Genomic DNA, 23,397 nt, shown 5'->3' with positions numbered 1-23,397 from the left:
AGGCCGGATTAACGAATTTGTTGCTTAGATATTATAAATTGTTTATCCCAAGAGGTCAAATGTCGAAGGCTACAACTTTTTGAAAAAAAATCGTAGAGTTGGTGAAACATCCAATCTCTGTAAGTTTTTAACTTACAGATTATTGTTACTGAAGAGGAAACGAAGATTTATAAAAAAATAAAAAATTTCTACGACCAGCTGAAGCTGAGCTAAATGTTGGGTTTGAAAATACGGGTACGGAAAATACAAATTTCGTTATAAACATTTAGAGCTGAAGCGGCCCTGTACATTATATGAGTTTCTAACTTACAGATTATTGTTGCTAAAGACGAAAAGAAGATTTATAAAAAAATAAAAAAATTTACAACCAACTGAAGCCGAGATAATTGTTTATTTTTTCTTAAACCGTAGTGCCTTTATTTATAACAATTAAGAAATTATTTTATAGTCATTGACTAAAGAAAGACTTATATTATCTTAAAACAAAAATTATTATAAACTATAATTACATTTAATTATTAAAAATTATTTTAAAAATCCCGAGCGGCCGAATTTTGCAAATCGCCCGGCTCGCTTCAAATCCGCGCGCTCGGAAAATTTTTACGTAACTTGTATTAAATTTTGACCGAAAACAATTTAATAATATTACCATTATAATATACAGTGTATTTACCACTGTATTTGTTTTTCTTGATAAACTTTTATATGTGAAATCTCATTTCTGAAGAAATAATATTACAAAAATGATACATATATCATATAACTATATTTTTAATTTTTGGCATCATAGCATCATGGCAATTTCCCAAACCCCATTTGGAAACTGAGAACCAGGAAGGCGAAGGATTACCTTGCTAGAAAATTTACGTACGTCGTTCAACACAACAACTACAAATCTTTTTAGAGCATCAGTACCGATTTAGTGTGCAAGTACAGATTGCCATGATGGTCGCCAACATCCAAAACGGATAGTCACTACAAGAAGAAAAAGTTTTATATTGTATAATAAGAAGTAACATTATTATTATTATATTTATATAACAATGAAAAAATTAAAAATATAGTTATATATTTCATATCGCACCCTTAGTATTAAAAGGGCACATCTCGAAAATTAGCGTTTCTGAGTTTTTGGCATAAATGGGCACAAAACTACTAGTACTACAACTTGGCCTTGACAGAAATTGAAAACGGAGAATATAAAGCAAGTCCCGATATAATGTGACCCTTTCGTACTCCCCTCTCCGCCAACACATCTTCCCGCGAGATAGACCCATTCAGTAAGGTGCCGATGTCTGTCGAAGCAGGTGTGTTAGTGAGCGCTCTCATTACGAGTTGAGCCCTTCTATTACAAAACTTGAGGTACGTGTTGTTTTATATTTTTTGTTTTATAAAGGCACATTAAGATTAAATGCTGTATATTTCTAAAACTTCCGAAAATTTATGGGTTTATTTAAAAAGAGTTCTTTATATTACTAAAACTATTGTATGATTTTTGGAACTATATCTAAAGGATTCTTGTTATTACAAAAATATCTGTTTGATTTACAATATCATTGAAAGTTAAATCCTTGTAATACTAAAATAATTCAACGAGTTTCTTAGTTGTGTCCATAAACTACAAAGTTTTTTGGTACTAAGGCCTTAATTATTGTTATTATTTTATGTACTAACAAGTATTAAATAAGAGGGTAACCATATCTTAACCTCTTACAGATACATTGCAAAAAAATTGAAGAAATATGTCATCACGATCGCGAAGAATTATGAACCTTCTTAATGTTTCACATCTACCTGATGAATGGGAAAACAGTTGCGATAAGGACCCAAACGTAAGTTTATAATTTACTAACATGTATAAACTACTTACATATTATTTTGCATTTTTAGGTCAGCAATGAAGAAAAAGAGAACATCCCTTTAAGTTCAACATCAAAACGTTCGTCGAGATCGTCATCTAGTAGTTCCAGTTCGTCTTCTAGCGTCAACAGTAGCAGTTCGTCATCTTCTAGCAGCAGCTCTTCCTCTCGATGTTGTTCACTGGAACAAGGACGATTTGTTTCCCATATCTTAAAAGGTAAAGAAATTGAAGCCCAGCCTCAGTCTTTATCGTCTAGAACTACTTCACCTTCAATACTAGAATCCGTAATTTTAACACCACGAACTCCAGCTGTACATTACCGTATATCGCCAATGAATTCAGAAGAGAGTGATGCTGATATTAGTGACAATGATCCCACTTATAATGAACATCAAGGTAGAAAACGTTCGCCAAGCTCATCTTCAAGTTCCTCTGATGATGGTACTTCTGAAGTAGTTGCAACATCGCCCAGGAGATCGAAGAAACGTAAAGCTGATCCTACTAAATGGAAGCAAAATAACCAAAAGATAAAACGAAATGCAGGAGAACAATACATTTCTACTAAGACTAGAAACGTTGTTCCTGCGCGTCAAATGAAGAGTCCATGCAATCAGAAATGCAGATTGAAATGCAGCGAAAATTTTGATGAGGCTAAAAGACTTCAACATTTCAAATGTTTTTGGGCACTAGGAGATTTGCAATTACAGCGTATGTTTATAAAAGCAAGAATGGCTTTAGTTGAACCTAAATATAAGTATTCAAACGCTCAACATCCCAGAGCACCAAATGCTGCTTTCTACTTGTACGATGATAACGCCAAAATCAGAGTCTGCAAAACATTTTTTATCAATACGTTGGGAATAACAAGTAAAATGATTCGCACAGTAAGATATAAGACTAACAATTGCAATTCTGTTGAAGAAGATAGAAGAGGCAAACATAATAGTCATAGACGCGTGGATGACAATCTGAAAGAAGATATCATTAGATTTATCAATCTAATACCACGAATTGAATCGCATTATTTAAGAGCGTCGACCTCAAGAGAGTTCATAAGTGGATCGAAAAGTATTACTGACTTGTTTAGAGACTTTCAAGAAAAACAGAAGAATAATTCCCGAGATTCTGGAAAGTTTCATTTGTTTTATGAGATTTTTACTACCCATTTTAATTTGGGTTTTTTTCAACCCAAGAAAGATCAATGCGATCTTTGTTTACAGTATAACAACTCTTCTGCTGATCAGAGGCTTGCTCTCAAAGTCAAATATGATACTCACCTAGAAGAAAAGGAATTAAGCCGAGCAGAAAAAAAGAATGATAGAATGACTCTTGACAAATATAATTTATGCGTTTGCTACGATGTTCAAGCGATAATGCAAAGTCCCAATGGAGAAACATCATCGTTTTATTATAAATCCAAATTGAATAGCTACAACTTTACTTTGACTGTGTTAAATAAATTACCAGAGAATGAAGACGATTTTAAAGGCTATGGTGACGTGCATTGCTATTTCTGGGATGAGACCCAAGGAAAAAGAGGTGCAGTGGAGATTGGAAGTTGCGTTTTAGACTTTTTAAAGAAGGTTTGTGAGGATGCAGGTGAACATGAAGTTAACGTAACATTTGTAACAGATAATTGTTGTGGCCAAAACAAAAATAAATACATAGCTTCTTTATACATGTTTGCAGTCACTACTATAAAAAACTTAAAGGGCATAACTCACAAATTCCTTATAAAAGGTCATACGCAAAATGAAGCCGACAATGTACACATGCTGATACAGAAACAAATATCAAGAGATTTAAAAGCTGGTCCAATCTTAACACCACTTCAATACACCACCGCAATTCAGAGAGCTAGGAAAACGGGGAAACCTTTTATCGTTCATACTTTGAATCATGATTTCTTTTACGACTTGAAAGATTTACAAGTCAAGTGGGGATATAATTTCAACGTTGACGAAGAGAAGAATACCATCGTATGGAATCACATCAAAGTTATGAAATTTACGAAAGGGAACCCATTCTTTTTTCAATATAAGACATCATACAAAGACGCGTTTAAACAAATAAATGTTAGAAACAAAAGAAAGAAAATGTTGGATAATAAAGAAATATCTATCAAAACAGTTTATAGTGCGCCATTTGAGTTAAGTTTAAATAAGAAACAGGATCTCAAAGAATTAATTTCTAAGAGACTTATTGACCCTTATCATGCCTGTTACTATAATAATATGTTAATGTAACTGTTTTCTAATTGTAATTTTTAATACTTTGTTTTATTTTTGAAATGATTTATGACTATTACTTAAAACTTAAACCTGCTGGCTATTTTATATTTCATAGTTCTTTAGCTACTATTCCAGTCGTTAGCTATTCTATTCTATTCAAACACGACTGATTGTAAAAAATGAATATGATAGATCTTAAGCGCTCGCACAAAAGAAGAATGATTTTATGTTGAGAAAATTTGTTAATTTTTTTGTCTAGTAAATTCAGTAATTTTTTGTGAGAATATTTTAGTTTTGTGTTACATTATAAACGTTAAGACAATTCTGGTTTTTTTTATATGACTGTCCCAAAAAGAGTGTTATAGTTTTTGTTATTGGATTTGTATGCTACATGCCTATTACTTTTTGGTTTTTGAGAATAAAGTTATTTTTTGTTAATCTTTTACGATTTAATGTTTTATTAATTCCTTTACAAGAGGCACTTTTATCATTGAAAGTAGTTAAACATTATTATTACACAGCCATATTTAGATTTGTAACTTAAAAAATAGTGTATATTTAATCATTAAAAGGCTTAATTCGTAAGATGCCTTCAAAATTTAAAGAAATTTAGTGGGAGAGGGGCCTATCTTGGGAGAGATTTTTTGAAACGTTTTTTTTTTAATTAAATTATTTTTTTTTGTAATATTTCGATTATCCATTATAGAGTACAAATACTGTAAATTGTATACCTAGATTTTTATTTATCTATCTTTTCAAATAAAAATGTTATAGGTGAGTAAATGAAAACGATGAAGTTGCTTAATCTTTAATCTCGTTTTCCCAAAAGTAACGATTTTCGAGATGTGCCCTTTTAATACTAAGGGAGCGATATATATGTATCATTTTTGTAATATTATTTCTTCAGAAATGAGATTTCTTATATAAAAGTTTATCAAGAAAAACAAATACAGTGGTAAATAGACTGTATATTATAATGGTAATATTATTCAATTGTTTTCGGTCAAAATTTAATACAAGTTGCGTAAAAGTTTTCCGAGCGCGCGGATTTGAATCGAGCCGGGAGATTTGCAAAATTCGGACGCTCGCAAAAACACCGATTTTAAAAATAATTTTTAATAATTAAATGTAACTATATTTTATAATTATTTTTAATTTAAAATAATATAAGTCTTTCTTTAGACAATGACTGTAAAATAATTTCTTAATTGTTGTAAATAAAGGCACTAGGATTTAAGAAAAAAGAAACAGTTATCTCAGCTTCAGTTGGTTGTAGAAAATTTTTATTTTTTTATAAATCTTCGTTTCGTCTTCAGCAACAATAATCTGTAAGTCAGAAACTCATAGGATGTACAGGGCCGCTTCAGCTCTAAATGTTTATAACGAAAATTGCCCCCTTATTTTCAAGCCCAACATTTAGCTCGGCTTCAGTTGGTCGTAGAAATTTTTTATTTTTTTATAAATCTTCGTTTCGTTTTTAGCAACAATAATCTGTAAGTTAAAAACTCATAGGATGTACAGGGCCGCTTCAGCTCTAAATGTTTTTAACGAAATTTGCCCGCTTATTTTCAAACCCAAAAATTAGAAGTTTAAAAATGTTTTACGCATTTATTTACATCAGAATATGAAAATATAACTCTTTAGAAGGAGATTGGATGTTTCACCAACTCTACGATTTTTTTTTCAAAAAGTTATAGCCTTCGACATTTGACCTCTTGGGATAAACAATTTATAATATCTAAGCAACAAATTCGTTAATCCGGTCTTACAATTTTTTTTACGTTTGGAATTGAAAGATCTTCACTTTAAAGCTTTAACAAATAAAAAAAACTATTTGTACAATAAATAACGCAATTGTAAAAAACGGCGATTTTGTACCTTTCTCAGGCTGTGCTGCAATAACCAATAAACGAAAATAAACTTACCATAGCTCAAAATTGTACGTTTTGTAATTTACTACAACTTTCTATTAAAAAGTTTTTCCCTAGAATCAATATCCTAAGCTGCAAAATTAAAAATCTTTAAAAATTGCAAATTTAACAAATGAAAATCGTAATAACAAAAAAAGCTCACAATATTTTTGGTCACATTTTAGTAGAAGCTATTCCTGGCATCGTCCTTTACAACACCTGAGAGGTTTCAAAAATTCCTGAATTATATCCTGAAATCGACCTATTTTTCACCCACAGCCTGGAGTAAAGTCGCAGATTAAGGATGTACCAGAAAGAATTTCCAACACGAAAAGTTTCAGGTTTCTGTATCTGAGAATTTTCAGTTTATTTTTATATTAACATTATTGTGATTAAGAGGGTGGGCGCAAAGTCTCGGTTCACTACAATTTAAATGCATTTATTTTTTTTTGAATTCTGAGAAAACCTGAATCCTGAGTAGTTTTGAAAAATTTAAAAGCAGAATGAAAGATTACATTATTACCGGGGGCCGAAAGCTCCTGAAAACTTCTATAATGTTTGATTAAATAGGTTACAGGGGTGAAAAAAAAAAAGGAAATTTTGTGTGATTTTTTAAATATTTCATTCACCAGAAACTTTTTGTTTATTCTAACGGCCGATTTCACAAAGTAAAGTTAACTTGTGGTTAAGAGATAACCTCAAAATTACCCCAAAATATGCGTTTCAGTTTCATAATTGTTACCCTTTTGGGTATACCCATAAGGGTAACCCACTCCAACCTCTGGTTAAAAATTCTGTGAGTTAACCATACTTCGCCGTTGACCTGAAACTAAAACGCATATTTTGACGTAACTTCTGGTTATCTCTTAACCACAAGTTAACTTTATGTTGTGAAACCGGCCGTAAGTGACTTTCGGCCGTCGATAATAATGTATTCTTTCATTTTACGTTAAAATTTTTCAAAAATATTTATTATTTTAACTATTTATACTGGGAAATAAGCCACAATATTATTAAAAAAATGATTTTTATTAACGTTTCGACGCCCAAATCGGGTGCCGTTGTCAAAATACAAAATACTACTAATAGAAACAAAAATGTTGTTGCTTAGTAAAAAAATTCTTCTAATAATTTATTTAATTTGACTCATTTATATCGGCAATTCAGATACATATGATACATTTTAAAGTAGAAGACTTTAAAATGATATTGCCAATATTTATGAGTTGCGTTCCTGGGACGACTTTACTGAAAGATAGTTCATTCGATTACATGAAATCAACCCCAACTCAAGAATATCCGTCACAAAAAAATCATAGCATGTGATCTGTCTTTAAAAAGACAACCACATGCAACGGTGACATTAAAATTCTCGCGTTAGAGATCTCATAGTAAATCACGAGGGAAAACCAGGAAAAACCTCGTGATACTATCCCGACATCGTAATTATTTGGTCTTACATTTAAATTACTCTCAAAATTAATACCAAATTCTGACTTTACTATAATTTTGTTTAAATTATAAATAATATCAATAATACATGGATATATAAGTAATACTAAAATAAAATATGTACTAACTCGACTATTGACTTACTAATTGTGGTATTTTCTTTCTATTGACTTCCTCTTTCAGTTCTTTCAGTATGGGTATCCACATCCTACTGCATTCCACCGAGGAATTTGCGACACAATTGGTTTCGTTTAGCATAATTAGAGCCGCTTCTTTGATTTTTCTCTTTATACTATCTGTTTCTTTCAGGACTATACTTGAATCTCTCCACTGAACTCTATGTTCATTATCCCATGCGTGTTGACATATTTGAGATCTATCAAACTCTCTATTTTTAATATAAGATTGATGTTCACTTATTCTAACGTTTAATGGTCTTGATGTTTTACCTATATAAAACTGTTCGCATTCACAAGGTATTTTATAAATACAATTCTTTGTCCTTTCTTGTTCATTGTTAGGTTTAGTCTTAGATAGAATAGATCTCAATGTGTTGTTTGTTTTGAATGTTGTTGAAATGTTGAATTTATTTCCTATTGTTTTAAGTTTCTCGGATAGTCCTTTTATGTATGGTATTGATATTTTCCTCGTATTATTTCTTGTGAATGTTGTAGGATCCCGTTCTATGTTGTTCTGTTCCATTCGATCCAATCTCGACAGTTCCTTATTTATAAACGATAAAGGATAATCATTTTTTAATAAAATAGATGTTAAGAATTGTTTTTCTTCTAAAAATGAATTTTCGTTAGAACAAGTAATTTTGGCTCTATCATATAAGGATTTTATGATTCCCTTTTTAACGTTGATGTTGTGATTTGATTTGTAATTGAGATATCTGTTGGTATGTGTTGGTTTTCTATATACTTGAGTCTTATATCCAGTATCCTTCTTTGAGACTAAAACATCGAGGAAAGGCAGGGTGTTATTATATTCCTTTTCCATTGTAAATTTTATTGTCTCTTCTTGATCGTTTATAATATTCAGGAATGTATCCAACAATTCTGATCTATGAGGCCATATTGAAAACACATCATCTACATATCTCCACCATACAGTGGGTTTTAAATTTTGTTTAGAAATGATATTAGTTTCGAAATCCTCCATAAATATATTAGCCAATAATGGAGATAAAGAGGAGCCCATTGCTAGACCAAAATTTTGTTTATAAAATTCATTATTTAGTTGAAAGTAGGTATTATTAGTACATAATGTCAATAACTCCATTATAGCTGATACATTTAGTTTTGTCCTATTTGTCAATGTATCATCATTCTCTAATTTCGTTTTGATTATGTTTAAAGTTTTATCTAATGGCACATTTGTAAATAAACTGTTTATGTCAAAGCTTACTAAAATATTATTTGGATTAAACTCAATAGTTGATAATTTGTTTAAAAAATGTTTTGTATTTTTTTTTAAATGTGTCATCATTATTAGCAAATGGTTTTATAATGGTTAATAAAAATTTTGATAGTTCACTACAAGGAGAACTGATGGTACTACAAATGGGTCTAAGTGGTATGTTCGCTTTATGAATTTTCGGCACTCCATAAAAATGTGGTGACTTACTGTAATGAGGTGTCATTAATTTTCTTTGATAGTATGTTAGATCATTTTTAAATTTGAATAAAGTTCTATAGATTTTGTTTTCCAGTGTTTTCGTTGGATCCTTCGTTAATTTGGTATAAGGTCCATTTGTAATTAGATCTGTAATTTTGTCCTTATATTGTATTTTGTCCATTATTACAGTTGCATTTCCTTTATCCGCTGGTAGGATCGTTATGGAGTCATCATTTTTTAAAGTTTTTAAAGCTTTCATTTCCTCTTTACTGATGTTCTGTTCAATTTTATTTGTCTTTTCCAATTCAAGTTTACATAGTACACTATACTGTTCTTTTTCATGAGTTGGTAAACACTGGGATATTTTTTCCACTGAACTAATTATGTCTAATTTTGGAATAGATGGATGAGTAACAGCATAGTTTAAACCCTTTGACAATACCAATTTCTCCGTTGCATTTAACTGTCTATTTGATAGATTGACAACTGTCGCTAATATGTCATTATTTCTATTTAGGTTATCAAAAGTATGTATACTATTTTGTTCTAAAAGAATATTAAATTTATTTAAATGTATATTTCTTTGTTTCTGATATGAATTTTGATAAATTATGTGTAAACTAAAAATAATTCGATCAAAATCAGAATTTGATATCATTCCGAAAAGCAAATCTTTAATACTTACGATGTCTTGTTCAATAAAAAATAAATTTGACCTGTGAAATTGTAACCTTTCCCGGATCATTGACAAACTGGCTCTATGTAGAATATTTTGGAGTCTTCTGCTTGAGTATGCTGGCCGTAACCTCAAGCCCTTCGGTATTAAGTTGTTATCTCTACATCGTTTTAGGAATTTGATAGAATTTTGACAGTGTGCCAGTTTCTCGTAGAAGGTTTCCAATTTCCTAAAATTTTGACACACGCTAGGCCCATACCGGTTTCTTAATGTTGTTCTGAAGCTATTTTTTTGTGGCATTTTTACAATTTTAACTATTTATACTGGGAAATAAGCCACAATATTATTAAAAAAATGATTTTTATTAACGTTTCGACGCCCAAATCGGGTGCCGTTGTCAAAATACAAAATACTACTAATAGAAACAAAAATGTTGTTGCTTAGTAAAAAAATTCTTCTAATAATTTATTTAATTTGACTCATTTATATCGGCAATTCAGATACATATGATACATTTTAAAGTAGAAGACTTTAAAATGATATTGCCAATATTTATGAGTTGCGTTCCTGGGACGACTTTACTGAAAGATAGTTCATTCGATTACATGAAATCAACCCCAACTCAAGAATATCCGTCACAAAAAAATCATAGCATGTGATCTGTCTTTAAAAAGACAACCACATGCAACGGTGACATTAAAATTCTCGCGTTAGAGATCTCATAGTAAATCACGAGGGAAAACCAGGAAAAACCTCGTGATACTATCCCGACATCGTAAGTATTTGGTCTTACATTTAAATTACTCTCAAAATTAATACCAAATTCTGACTTTACTATAATTTTGTTTAAATTATAAATAATATCAATAATACATGGATATATAAGTAATACTAAAATAAAATATGTACTAACTCGACTATTGACTTACTAATTGTGGTATTTTCTTTCTATTGACTTCCTCTTTCAGTTCTTTCAGTATGGGTATCCACATCCTACTGCATTCCACCGAGGAATTTGCGACACAATTGGTTTCGTTTAGCATAATTTTTTTTTTAATAATATTGTGGCTTATTTCCCAGTATAAATAGTTAAAATTGTAAAAATGCCACAACAAAATAGCTTCAGAACAACATTAAAATATTTATTAGTTTTCTCAGGATTCGAACAAAATCATTTTAATAGCATTGGACCAAGATTTTGCGTCTAACCCCTTAAGTTTAAATAGTTAAAAACGTTTAAAAACAAGCTCATCCATATGGCATAAAAGTAGCCATTTGATAATAGGAATGCAGTTGTGTCGATGATTTTTTTTTGAAGGACCTTGTGTCTTGTGATACCATCCTTGTGATACTATATTTTTCGTTGTGTTACCAGGTGCGAGAATGATCAAAGTATGGGGTAGGGATATTGGCTAGTTGGTTATGGAGACAGATATCTATATCCCTCATTGGACCACTTCATAACTTTTAAGTTTTGTTGTCATATACAGCCACTCGTTTTTTAATTTTCCCTCTGAGTATTTCGTTATTTTATACTTTGTTTTTATTTTGAAACTTACTTTGTGAAATTCTTAAAATCTTATGTGACGTCAAAATTAATGACGCACTGAAAAAAGAGTTTGAATTTAACTGTAACAAATGCTCACAGTTTATCCCTCTATCGATGCCACGAAAATGGGTGGCATCCACCCCCAGGGTAAAACCTCACGTTGGCACTATGTTACTTTTGTTTACTGACGAGTCCTCTAACCACTCACCAATTTTCATGAAAATCGATGGAAAACGAGATCGGAGGTAATGCATAGTTGATTTTTACGTTCATTGACTGTAGTACATACGAGTGTTATTAGTAGTAATTGTACGAGAGAGAGAGATTGTCTAAAATTATCGATTTGTTTCCCGAGCGATACTTTGACAGTTTTAATTTCAGGACCCGAAGGGGAGTGAAATTATGTCAGAGTGTCACTAGGGCAACAAGTCGATAATAATTTTAGAGATCGAGTGTAATTCGCTGAGATTATTTCATGAATAAAACTGTTTTTTTAAATCATTTTAACTAATATTTTATTGTTATCTTCACCTGAATATTTGCTAAACCTGTTGCTTGGTGTTCTCTGTGACAAGTTGTAAAAGATTAATTGTCATTAAAGTTACTGAATGTATATTTTTGCGTAGTAATAAAAGTCATCTGACGTAATGCTTGACGACGGGATATTATCAAAAATTATCGCTGTAATTTTTATTAATGCAGCTTTCTATTGGTCAGAATCTCCTATGAATGAAATAATCACAATAATAATTGAAGACCTTGGGACCAGAAGGGGGCAAGCCACAATTTTGTCAAAAATGAGTTAAAGTAGAAATTGCACACTTTAAGACCATACTAATGTCCCAAACAGAAAATTTCAGCAGTTTTCTCATAGATGGCGCCGCTGTAGTTAAGTCCCGTTGTGTCACCATTACTTTATATTGCAACAGAAGGAGACAAGCCACAGTAGTAATCAACATGGCGGCAGAACATTCCCGTGCATGTAAACGGAAAATAGACTTTTCTGAGTTTGATTCTGAACACAGTGACCAAGATACGTTTTTAAATAAAAGCGAAGATGACAAAGACTATACAGTATCAGGAAGTAGCAGCGATTGGGAAAATATAAACTCAGGAACAGTAAGTTTATTTACTGTGTGGCTTGTCCCCTTATGTTATATTTTTCGAACCTAAAAATATTAGGATTGTTCTAAAGGTTTTTTGTGGCTTATACCTTTTTAGTAAAATACCTACTTCATTGTAGGAAAATAAATAGGTTTATACCCCACAGACTTCTCGAGTTTTCTTGCCAACTCCAGAAAAGAAGGCGCATTCTAGATGGAGACACAAGGGTACCTAACGACATAAAAAATTAAGCGCAAGACTGTAAATACAAATGGGAAGAAACTAGAACCAAAAAAATTAGGTGCACCTTGCGGTTGCAAAAAACAGTGTAGGCAGAAATTGGTGCTTGCCAACAGATTCTACCAGATATTGAGAATAATGAACCACTGGAAGACATTGAACATTTGGACGACTTTTCAGATATTGAAAATATTGACAACTGAATTATTTTATTGTTGCGTGTTATGTTCATATTTTAGAATATTTTTTTATACAAAAGGGGATAAGCCTCATATTTTTTCAAAAATGTTCAAAAACTCAAGAGCCGTTAAATAAACATCTGTGTTACTTTTATTGTGTATTTAAAGGCGGATATACATATGCGCTCTGCTCGGTGTGCGAGTTTCGTCAGATTAGTACGTGTTTTCAAGTGACGCACAAACGGCACGCACACGGCGCACCACGATCTAAATTCTGTTGGTTTTTCAACAAACGCTTTGATGGTTCGCAATACGTATTTGGACGGGTTTGCGAGTGGTTTGTTGGTTTTGGCGCGCATAAGTTGAATATTTGTTAGTAATGGAATGGTCGGAATTGTCGGAAGGAAATATCTAACTTATTGATGTTTACCGTAGAAAATCATTATTGTGGGATCCTCAATAAAGAACCATTTAATTTAAAGAAACAACTTAAATCCGATCTGAACGGAAATAGAAGCTGAAATAAAAAAATGTACATGCGGACCTTTTTAAAAAATGTTAGTTCATTGTTGTACTAAAAATAACATGTATTAAAAATAAGATTTACTATTTTATTTGGGCATAAGCCACAATTCGAGTTTGAAATCAAGTTTACTTGACCTTTCGACTTTCACTTCGGAAATAGTTATCAATATCAAAAAAACATTCATAAGCAGATATATATTATGTGTCACCGGAAAGCGAAATAGGTAACGCACGACTTGGAGAACCTATAGTTTTCTAACTTCGTGTCTGGTGAAGCAACGCAGTTGAAACAAGCGGATATATTATAATTGTGTCACCGGAAAGCGAAAAAGGTAAGGCACAACTTCGACGAGCCTATAGTTTCCTAACTTCTCTTCTGGTGAAGGAACGGAGTTGGAACAAGCAGATATATTATAATTGGGTCACCGGAAAACGAAAAAGGTAACGCACAACTTGGAAGAGCCAATAGTTTTCTAACTTCGCTTCTGGTGAAGCAACGGAGTTGGAACAAGCAGATATATTATAATTTGGTCACCGGAAAACGAAAAAGGTAACGCACTACTTGGAAGAGCCTATAGTTTCCTAACTTCGCTTCTGGTGAAGCAACGGAGTTGGAACAAGCAGATATATTATAATTGGGTCACCGGAAAACGAAAAAGGTAACGCACAACTTGGAAGAGCCAATAGTTTTCTAACTTCGCTTGTGGTGAAGCAACGGAGTTGGAACAAGCAGATATATTATAATTTGGTCACCGGAAAACGAAAAAGGTAAAGCACTACTTGGAAGAGCCTATAGTTTCCTAACTTCGCTTCTGGTGAAGCAACGGAGTTGGAACAAGCAGATATATTATAATTGGGTCACCGGAAAACGAAAAAGGTAACGCACTACTTGGAAGAGCCAACAGTTTTCTAAGATCGCTTCTGGTGAAGCAACGGAGTTGGAACAAGCAGATATATTATAATTGGGTCACCGGAAAACGAAAAAGGTAACGCACAACTTGGAAGAGCCTATAGTTTCCTAACTTCGCTTCTGGTGAAGCAACGGAGTTGTAACCAGCAGATATATTATAATTGGGTCACCGGAAAACGAAAAAGGTAACGCACAACGTGGAAGTGCCAATAGTTTTCTAACTTCGCTTCTGGTGAAGCAACGGAGTTGGAACAAGCAGATATATTATAATTTGGTCACCGGAAAACGAAAAAGGTAACGCACTACTTGGAAGAGCCTATAGTTTCCTATCTTCGCTTCTGGTGAAGCAACGGAGTTGGAAGAAGCAGATATATTATAATTGGGTCACCGGAAAACGAAAAAGGTAACGCACTACTTGGAAGAGCCAATAGTTTTCTAAGTCCGCTTCTGGTGAAGCAACGGAGTTGGAACAAGCAGATATATTATAATTGGGTCACCGGAAAACGAAAAAGGTGACGCACAACTTGGAAGAGCCTATAGTTTCCTAACTTCGCTTCTGGTGAAGCAACGGAGTTGGAACAAGCGGATATATTATAATTGGGTCACCGGAAAACGAAAAAGGTAACGCACTACTTGGAAGAGCTAATAGTTTTCTAAGTTTGCTTCTGGTGAACCAACGGAGTTGGAACAAGCAGATATATTATAATTGTGTCACCGGAAAGCGAAAAAGGTAAGGCACAACTTGGACGAGCCTATAGTTTCCTAACTTCTCTTCTGGTGAAGCAACGGAGTTGGAACAAGCAGATATATTATAATTGGGTCACCGGAAAACGAAAAAGGTAACGCACAACTTGAAAGAGCCAATAGTTTTCTAAGTTCGCTTCTGGTAAAGCAACGGAGTTGGAAGAAGCAGATATATTATAATTAAGTCACCGGAAAGCCAAAAAGGTAACGCACAACTTGGAAGAGCCAATAGTTTTCTAACTTCGCTTCTGGTGAAGCAACGGAGTTGGAACAAGCAGATATATTATAATTGGGTCACCGGAAAGCCAAAAAGGTAACGCACAACTTGGAAGACCCAATAGTTTTCCAACTTCGCTTCTGGTGAAGCAACAGAGTTGGAACAAGCAGATATATTATAATTGGGTCACCGGAAAGCCAAAAAGGTAACGCACAACTTGGAAGAGCCTATAGTTTCCTAACTTCGCTTCTGGTGAAGCAACGGAGTTGGAACAAGCAGATATATTATAATTGGGTCACCGGAAAACGAAAAAGGTAACGCACTACTTGGAAGAGCCAATAGTTTTCTAAGTTCGCTTCTGGTGAAGCAACGGAGTTGGAACAAGCAGATACATTATAATTGGGTCACCGGAAAACGAAAAAGGTAACGCACAACTTGGAAGAGCCTATAGTTTCCTAACTTCGCTTCTGGTGAAGCAACGGAGTTGGAACAAGCAGATATATTATAATTGGGTCACCGGAAAACGAAAAAGGTAACGCACAGCTTGGAAGAGCCAATAGTTTTCTAACTTCGCTTCTGGTGAAGCAACGGAGTTGGAACAAGCAGATATATTATAATTTGGTCACCGGAAAACGAAAAAGGTAACGCACAACTTGGAAGAGCCAATAGTTTTCTAACTTCGCTTCTGGTGAAGCAACGGAGTTCTAACAAGCAGATATATTATAATTTGGTCACCGGAAAACGAAAAAGGTAACGCACTACTAGGAAGAGCCTATAGTTTCCTAACTTCGCTTCTGGTGAAGCAACGGAGTTGGAACAAGCAGATATATTATAATTATGTCACCGTAAAACGAAAAAGGTAACGCACAACGTGGAAGAGCCCATAGTTTTCTAACTTCGCTTCTGGTGAAGCAACGGAGTTGGAACAAGCAGATATATTATAATTTGGTCACCGGAAAACGAAAAAGGTAACGCACTACTTGGAAGAGCCTATAGTTTCCTAACTTCGCTTCTGGTGAAGCAACGGAGTTGGAAGAAGCAGATATATTATAATTGGGTCACCGGAAAACGAAAAAGGTAACGCACTACTTGGAAGAGCCAATAGTTTTCTAAGTTCGCTTCTGGTGAAGCAACGGAGTTGGAACAAGCAGATATATTATAATTGGGTCACCGGAAAACGAAAAAGGTAACGCACAACTTGGAAGAGCCTATAGTTTCCTAACTTCGCTTCTGGTTAAGCAACGGAGTTGGAACAAGCAGATATATTATAATTGGGTCACCGGAAAACGAAAAAGGTAACGCACTACTTGGAAGAGCCAATAGTTTTCTAACTTCGCTTCTGATGAAGCAACGGAGTTGGAACAAGCAGATATATTATAATTGGGTCACCGGAAAACGAAAAAGGTAACGCACAGCTTGGAAGAGCCAATAGTTTTCTAACTTCGCTTCTGGTGAAGCAACGGAGTTGGAACAAGCAGATATATTATAATTTGGTCACCGGAAAACCAAAAAGGTAACGCACAACTTGGAAAAGCCAATAGTTTTCTAACTTCGCTTCTGGTGAAGCAACGGAGTTCTAACAAGCAGATATATTATAATTTGGTCACCGGAAAACGAAAAAGGTAACGCACTACTAGGAAGAGCCTATAGTTTCCTAACTTCGCTTCTGGTGAAGCAACGGAGTTGGAACAAGCAGATATATTATAATTATGTCACCGTAAAACGAAAAAGGTAACGCACAACGTGGAAGAGCCCATAGTTTTCTAACTTCGCTTCTGGTGAAGCAACGGAGTTGGAACAAGCAGATATATTATAATTTGGTCACCGGAAAACGAAAAAGGTAACGCACTACTTGGAAGAGCCTATAGTTTCCTAACTTCGCTTCTGGTGAAGCAACGGAGTTGGAAGAAGCAGATATATTATAATTGGTTCACCGGAAAACGAAAAAGGTAACGCACTACTTGGAAGAGCCAATAGTTTTCTAAGTTCGCTTCTGGTGAAGCAACGGAGTTGGAACAAGCAGATATATTATAATTGGGTCACCGGAAAACGAAAAAGGTAACGCACAACTTGGAAGAGCCTATAGTTTCCTAACTTCGCTTCTGGTTAAGCAACGGAGTTGGAACAAGCAGATATATTATAATTGGGTCACCGGAAAACGAAAAAGGTAACGCACTACTTGGAAGAGCCAATAGTTTTCTAAGTTCGCTTCTGGTGAAGCAACGGATTTGGAACAAGCAGATATATTATAATTGTGTCACCGGAAAGCGAAAAAGGTAAGGCACAACTTGGACAAGCCTATAGTTTCATAACTTCTCTTCTGGTGAAGCAACGGAGTTGGAACAAGCAGATATATTATAATTGGGTCACCGGAAAACGAAAAAGGTAACGCACAACTTGGAAGAGACAATAGTTTTCTAACTTCGCTTCTGGTGAAGCAACGGAGTTGGAACAAGCAGATATATTATAATTGGGTCAACGGAAAACGAAAAAGGTAACGCACAACTTGGACGAGCCAATAGTTTTCTAAGTTCGCTTCTGGTAAAGCAACGGAGTTGGAACAAGCAGATATATTATAATTGGGTCACCGGAAAGCCCAAAAGGTAACGCACAACTTGGAAGAGCCAATAGTTTTCTAACTTCGCTTCTGGTGAAGCAACGGAGTTGGAACAAGCAGATATATTATAATTGGGTCACCGGAAAGCCAAAAAGGTAACGCACAACTTGGAAGACCCAATAGTTTTCTAACTGCGCTTCTGGTGAAGCAACGGAGTTGGAACAAGCAGATATATTATAATTGGGTCACCGGAAAGCCAAAAAGGTAACGCACAACTTGGAAGAGCCAATAGTTTTCTAACTTCGCTTCTGGTGAAGCAACGGAGTTGGAACAAGTAGATATGTTATAATTGTGTCGTCGGAAAGCGAAAAAGGTAACGCACAACTTGGAAGAACCTATAGTTTCCTAACTTCGGGTGAAGCAACTGAGTTGGAACAAGCAGGTATATTATAATTGGGTCACCGGAAAGCGAAAAAGTTAACACAGGCTTGGAAGAACCTATAGTTTTCTAATTTCGTTTCTAGTGAAGCTACGCATTTGAAACAAGCAGATACATTACAATTGTGTCACCGGAAAACGAAAAAGGTAACGCACGACTTGGAAGTACCTATAGTTCTCTAATTTTGTTTCTGGTTGTAGGAACAAGCAGATATATTATGGTAGGGGAACAAAGTATGCTAAATGTGTAGTCACTCGAGCGCTTTGTGGACCTATTGGGTTGTGATTATTAGGTCCTAAAACCAAAAAAAGTTAAGTAAAATTTTCCATTTTAGTGGGGACTTCCCATTTTTTAATTTAATTTTCCATTTCCAACAATCTTTTTTCAGATTATAGCGCCATCTATCCATAATTCAAAAAAATGTTTCGAATAAAAGTTGTTTATTTTTATACAAACAATCCAAATCTGCAATAAGAAACGGGGGCTACCATTTAAGATTTTAAAGTAACCCCCCACCTCACCTCCGTGGGGGGTCGTGTTTTTAACCATTCGATAGATTTTTCAAAAATATTGATAAAGTGTATTTTGCAGTTTTTCGATATGATGTTTATTTTGCGAAAGATCGCGGGATTTGTATTTAAAATTTTAAATTTACCCCCCACCCCTCTCTGTGGGGGGTCAAGTTTGGTATTTTTCGATAGATTTTTGAAAAATATTGGACACGTAGTTTTTAGTTTTTCAATCTGTCCTTCATTTCGCGAAATATTCGCTTTTTTTTGTGAAACTTTTTGACTCACCCATTTCCGTACGCCCCGCTCAAATCGTCATATTTTTGAAATATAGACTCTTTTGCATGTACTTAACTTACCTTATCTTAATTTGACAATTTCGAGTATTTTTAAGGATAGATTTTTTTTTTCGGGCCCCCCTGAACAATCTCCCCTGTGTTAAGAGCCAATATATGGTGGTGGTACATCTGCAGGGTACCACGTTTCTCCCCATATGATAATCTGACGCGCTCGAGTAACTGCAAAAATCCCCGCTTGGGATCCCCTACCATTATAATTGTGTTGCCGGGAAGCGAAAAAGGTAGTTCCCGAAATGTTCCAAACTGTGGCTTATTCCACATAAAATAGTAAATTGCATAAGATGACACAAGAAAATAGTTTCAGAACAATACCAAAATAAGATGTAGTAGAAGTACAGGACAGAGACATTATCTACAATTACTAATCGTTCGTAAGTTTCCTCTGGATCGTCAAAATGAAAAATTTTAACGAACAATAACCGCGCCAAGAACGCGCGGCGCTTACACGGCGCGGAGTTTGCGGCGCGGATATGTATTTCCGCCTTAATATCATATTTCCAAACGAATATGGGCCTTACTACCAAGAAAAATTTAAAAATTGGATTTCAGGATTTGAAAATAAGTTTAAAATGTTTTCTCCAAAATATTGTTTGGTGGCATGCCCCCTTCTGGTCCCAAGGTCTTCAATTGACGAAATCTCTTTGGGTATAACTATTTTGTTTTTAGAACTTTTTAATGAAATAGGAAGTCCCTTAAAATTTGCGATAAGATAATGATCTTGATTAAAAGGCAAATTTATTAATAAAAGATTTCTGCTAGCCAGTTTAACATTAACCAGTATTTAGTATTGTCCCAATATTGACCATTTAGTCCCAAAGTATTAATTTATTAAAATGCACAAGTTACTAAGTATTGCTTTCGCTGTAGTATGTTTAGTTCAGCTATCTTATGCTGCATTATCCTATAAGGTAAGTAGAATAGTATTTATATATGTATAAACATTATTTTTAAAGATTTCTTTGAGTGATGGTGGTAAGATTTTTTACAAAAACTGAAAATTTGTTAATAGCTTAACGGTGTCTCGTCGGACAAACTTTAATGTTCCGGGGAGGAACATCAAAGTACATCAAATGGGTAGTTTTACTTCCCCTGTTCCAGTGTTCCCATACATGAAATTTTGTCCGACGAGACACCGTTAAGCTAGGTATTAACAAATTTCCAGCTTGCTATTATTTAACTTTTTTTGGCACGCGTTATCCAGGCCTAGTAGGAAAATTGTTCATTTTCGTTACTTTTTTACTATTTTAATAAACTTTGAAGGACAGAAACTATCTTACAATCGAAAATAGTTAAAAAAAGAGTAATTCTAAAGCAAATTCATATTACGCGGTGAATTTAAGTAACCACCGACTTAGCCGGTTGTTCCAATAGACCATCTACTTACACTGGATTCGTCAAATGTAGCAAAAAATTTTCATTTCTCGCGTGATTTAATAATATAATATAAAAAGAATTGCAACAATGCTTTTTAAATCATCTAATTGGAACTTCCAAATAATCACCCTGTATATGTTCAATATTTTGCATGGCGTTGTCACAGTTAACCACATTAGATTAGATTATATAAAGTCGTTAAGGCTTATGTGCATCCCTTATAGACCAAGAGGCAGCGCTGAAAAATCTCTTCGAATTTACCAAAGCTAGATTTTTACAGTTGATTACCGTGAATGTGTAAAGAAACATACTGCGGTCGGTCAAGCCAAACGTAGAACAGGGGTTACTGAGAGGGTTTCCTACGAAGGTAATTAAATCCAATTACTAAGGCTGACAATCAGTACACACATTCTAAATTAAATATAAATAAAAGTTATTATAGTCGGTCAGCTGTATAACGGGACAGAGCCGGTCGGTCGGCTCCAATAGTCGATTGAGGAAATGAAGCATTTTGGCTCGCAATTTTTTCGTCCAGCATGGATTTACTTGAAATTTTCACAGAAGGTAGGGAATAGTCCTAGGATCATTTTCTACATCATGCCTCTATCATACGCTAAAACTTTAGGGGTGGTTGCCACCAAATCTCGGGGTGGGAATCTTTTATTACATTTTAACCATGTAATTCGATGGAAAAATATTTTTCTAAGAAAAAAATATTTTTTACATTTTCTTCGTAAAACTAATATTTTTCGAGTTATTCACGCTTGAAAATAACAGTTTTTCGACGAAAAAATCGACTTTTTTAAAGGGTTTTTGAGAATACCTCGAAAAATATTCTATATATTTCTGGCGATAACAATTTTTTTTCAAAAATGATTTTGTAGGATTTTTAAAGAGCTCTAACACTGTGTAAATTAAATTCCGTAGGATACCTTAGTTTTTAATTGGGGCGGGTTTAAAGGGCTAGAGTAAGGGGTGTTTGCTGATAAATAGATGTTTTAAACAGCTATATCTGGCTACTATTCACTGTAATGAAAATCTATGCACAGGATAATTTTAGTAATTAAAAAAGCTACAATTTAGTAGTTTATATTTCTTTTCGCATCTTCAGTATTTTCGGAGATATTTTGAAGTTAAAGGTGAAAAATACCAAATTGCAAAAAATCAATTTTTTTTAACTCCAATTTTTTTAAAATTAGGCGTTTTAAATAAGTCAAACTCCTTGAGTGTATTTATAATATACATATAAAAGGAAATACAGAAAGGTGAAGACCGATTTTGAATTAGGAAGGTTATTAGGGGGTTGTTTTCACTGATTTTTTCGTAGAGAAAAGCGGGTACCGACATTTTTTTGATTAGAAGTCGCTTAATTTTCATGCTAGAAACTTTTATTATTTTTTTGAAAGGTCTAATTGTATACTTGGAAAAATATTATGTAAGTTTTCATCGAAAAATGCAAATTTTTCCCATTATTTGGCTTTCAATATTGCAAATTATGCATTTGACGAAAAAAGGTAACCTGTAACATGCCATATATCGGTTTGTATTGGACTTAAAGATATTATTGGAAAATAATTTTTTTGTGTTACTAAAATATACAATTTGGATGTCTACAGTTTTTTTATTAAATGCATATTTTTCGAGGTATTCTCAAAAAACCCTCTAAAAAAATCGATTTTCGTCGAAAAACTGTTATTTTCAAGCGCGAATAACTCGAAAAGTATTAGCTTTACGAAGAAAATGTAAAAGACCTTTTTTTATATAATCACTTTTTCTATCGAATTACATGGTAAAAATGTAATAAAAAATTCCCACCCCCCGAGATGGGGTGGCAACCACTCTCAAGGTTTTAGCGTATGATAGCGGCATGATCCTTGGACTTTTAGACTTGATAGAAAATGATCCTTGGACTATTCCCTACTTTTTGTGAAAATTTCAAGTAAATCCATGCTGGACGAAAAAATTGCGAGCCAAAATGCTTAATTTCCTCAATCGAATATTGGGGCCGACCGACCGGCTCTGTCCCGTCATACAGCTGACCGACTATAATAACTTTTATTTATATTTAATTTAGAATGTGTGTACTGATTTTCAGCCTTAGTAAATGGATTTAATGACCTTCGAAAGAAAGCAAATTTGATACCCTCTCAGTAACCCCTGTTCTACGATTCGCTTGACCGACCGCAGTATGTTTCTCTACACACTCACAGTAATCAACTGTGAAAAATCTAGCATTAGTAAATTCAAAGAGATTTTTAAGCGCTGCCTCTCCGTCTATTAATCTAGTTAAACTCTACGATACCAATGCTTCTAATAAACTTGATTGGCATCCTAGATGACTTGTTTCCTATGTTAGGGTCAGAACAGAACAAGTAGGTCGAGGTGGAGGTGTAGGTCGCGGTGGATACTACTAGTTAAGTCGCGGTCGATGTCGACAGCACATAGCAAGGAGGTCACCTGCGCTGTCAGTAGAGATCCACTATCAAGTAAAGTAGTTTAATGAAATTTGAATGACAAAAAGACTGTGCTTATGCAATGTTGTGTCAGTCAAGTGATGAGAGTGATGAAATGTCTTCTGTAATTAATCAGATCCTCCTTAATATTTCAAAAATTTACTGAATTTAGTTTCTTTAGAAATACAAAAATAAACTTGGCTTCGAACGGACCAATGACAAGGACGCATCCTTGTAGGCCGCGCAGTAGACATCCATGTAAAACAAACTCATTTTATTTTCAAAAGCATCGATGTAAACCTCCTGGATGGCATCGCGCTAAACCTCCACCGCGACTTACCTGCTCTGTTCTCTTCCATTCACTACAATGTGTTTGTTTTACATGGATATCGACATCGACCGCGACCTCCACCTCCGCCTCCACCGCGACCCACTTCTGTTCTGTTCTTACCCTTAGAGTGCGCTCTACTAGGAATTTTAGTCGTTTG

At 34.2% G+C, this 23,397-nt stretch overlaps 3 protein-coding genes across 5 annotated transcripts in view; 2 read left to right on the top strand and 1 right to left on the bottom strand.

Moving 5' to 3' along the window:
- Positions 1-23,397, bottom strand: part of LOC114339168 (dynein axonemal heavy chain 1-like) — a 1,269,803-nt gene that overhangs the window by 638,555 nt on the left and 607,851 nt on the right. The window lies entirely within an intron of this gene.
- Positions 1,085-4,181, top strand: LOC126891901 (uncharacterized). Its single transcript, XM_050661249.1, has 3 exons — positions 1,085-1,362; positions 1,717-1,832; positions 1,891-4,181. The coding sequence occupies exons 2-3, from the start codon at positions 1,743-1,745 to the stop codon at positions 4,105-4,107; spliced, it is 2,307 nt and encodes a 768-aa protein (XP_050517206.1). The 5' UTR covers positions 1,085-1,362; positions 1,717-1,742; the 3' UTR covers positions 4,108-4,181.
- The window catches only part of LOC114339171 (uncharacterized), a 98,226-nt gene continuing 94,663 nt past the window's right edge, over positions 19,835-23,397 (top strand). The window contains exon 1 of the mRNA XM_050661253.1: positions 19,835-19,990. Within this exon, the coding sequence (XP_050517210.1) occupies positions 19,916-19,990 (75 nt within the window). The 5' untranslated portion in view covers positions 19,835-19,915. The remainder of the gene's footprint in view (positions 19,991-23,397) is intronic.

The sequence above is a fragment of the Diabrotica virgifera genome, chromosome 9, assembly GCF_917563875.1.
Source record: "Diabrotica virgifera virgifera chromosome 9, PGI_DIABVI_V3a".
In the NCBI taxonomy this organism is placed as follows: Eukaryota; Metazoa; Arthropoda; class Insecta; order Coleoptera; family Chrysomelidae; genus Diabrotica; species Diabrotica virgifera.
The sequence above is the reverse complement of the archived record's forward strand: the minus strand, read 5'-3'. Positions and strand labels throughout refer to the sequence as shown.

Coding starts and splice junctions, on each gene's coding strand:
- LOC126891901 (XM_050661249.1), top strand. CDS start 1,743: ATGTCATCACGATCGCGAAGAATTATGAACCTTCTTAATGTTTCACAT. Junction 1,833..1,890: donor GTTGCGATAAGGACCCAAAC/GTAAGTTTATAA, acceptor TTGCATTTTTAG/GTCAGCAATGAAGAAAAAGA.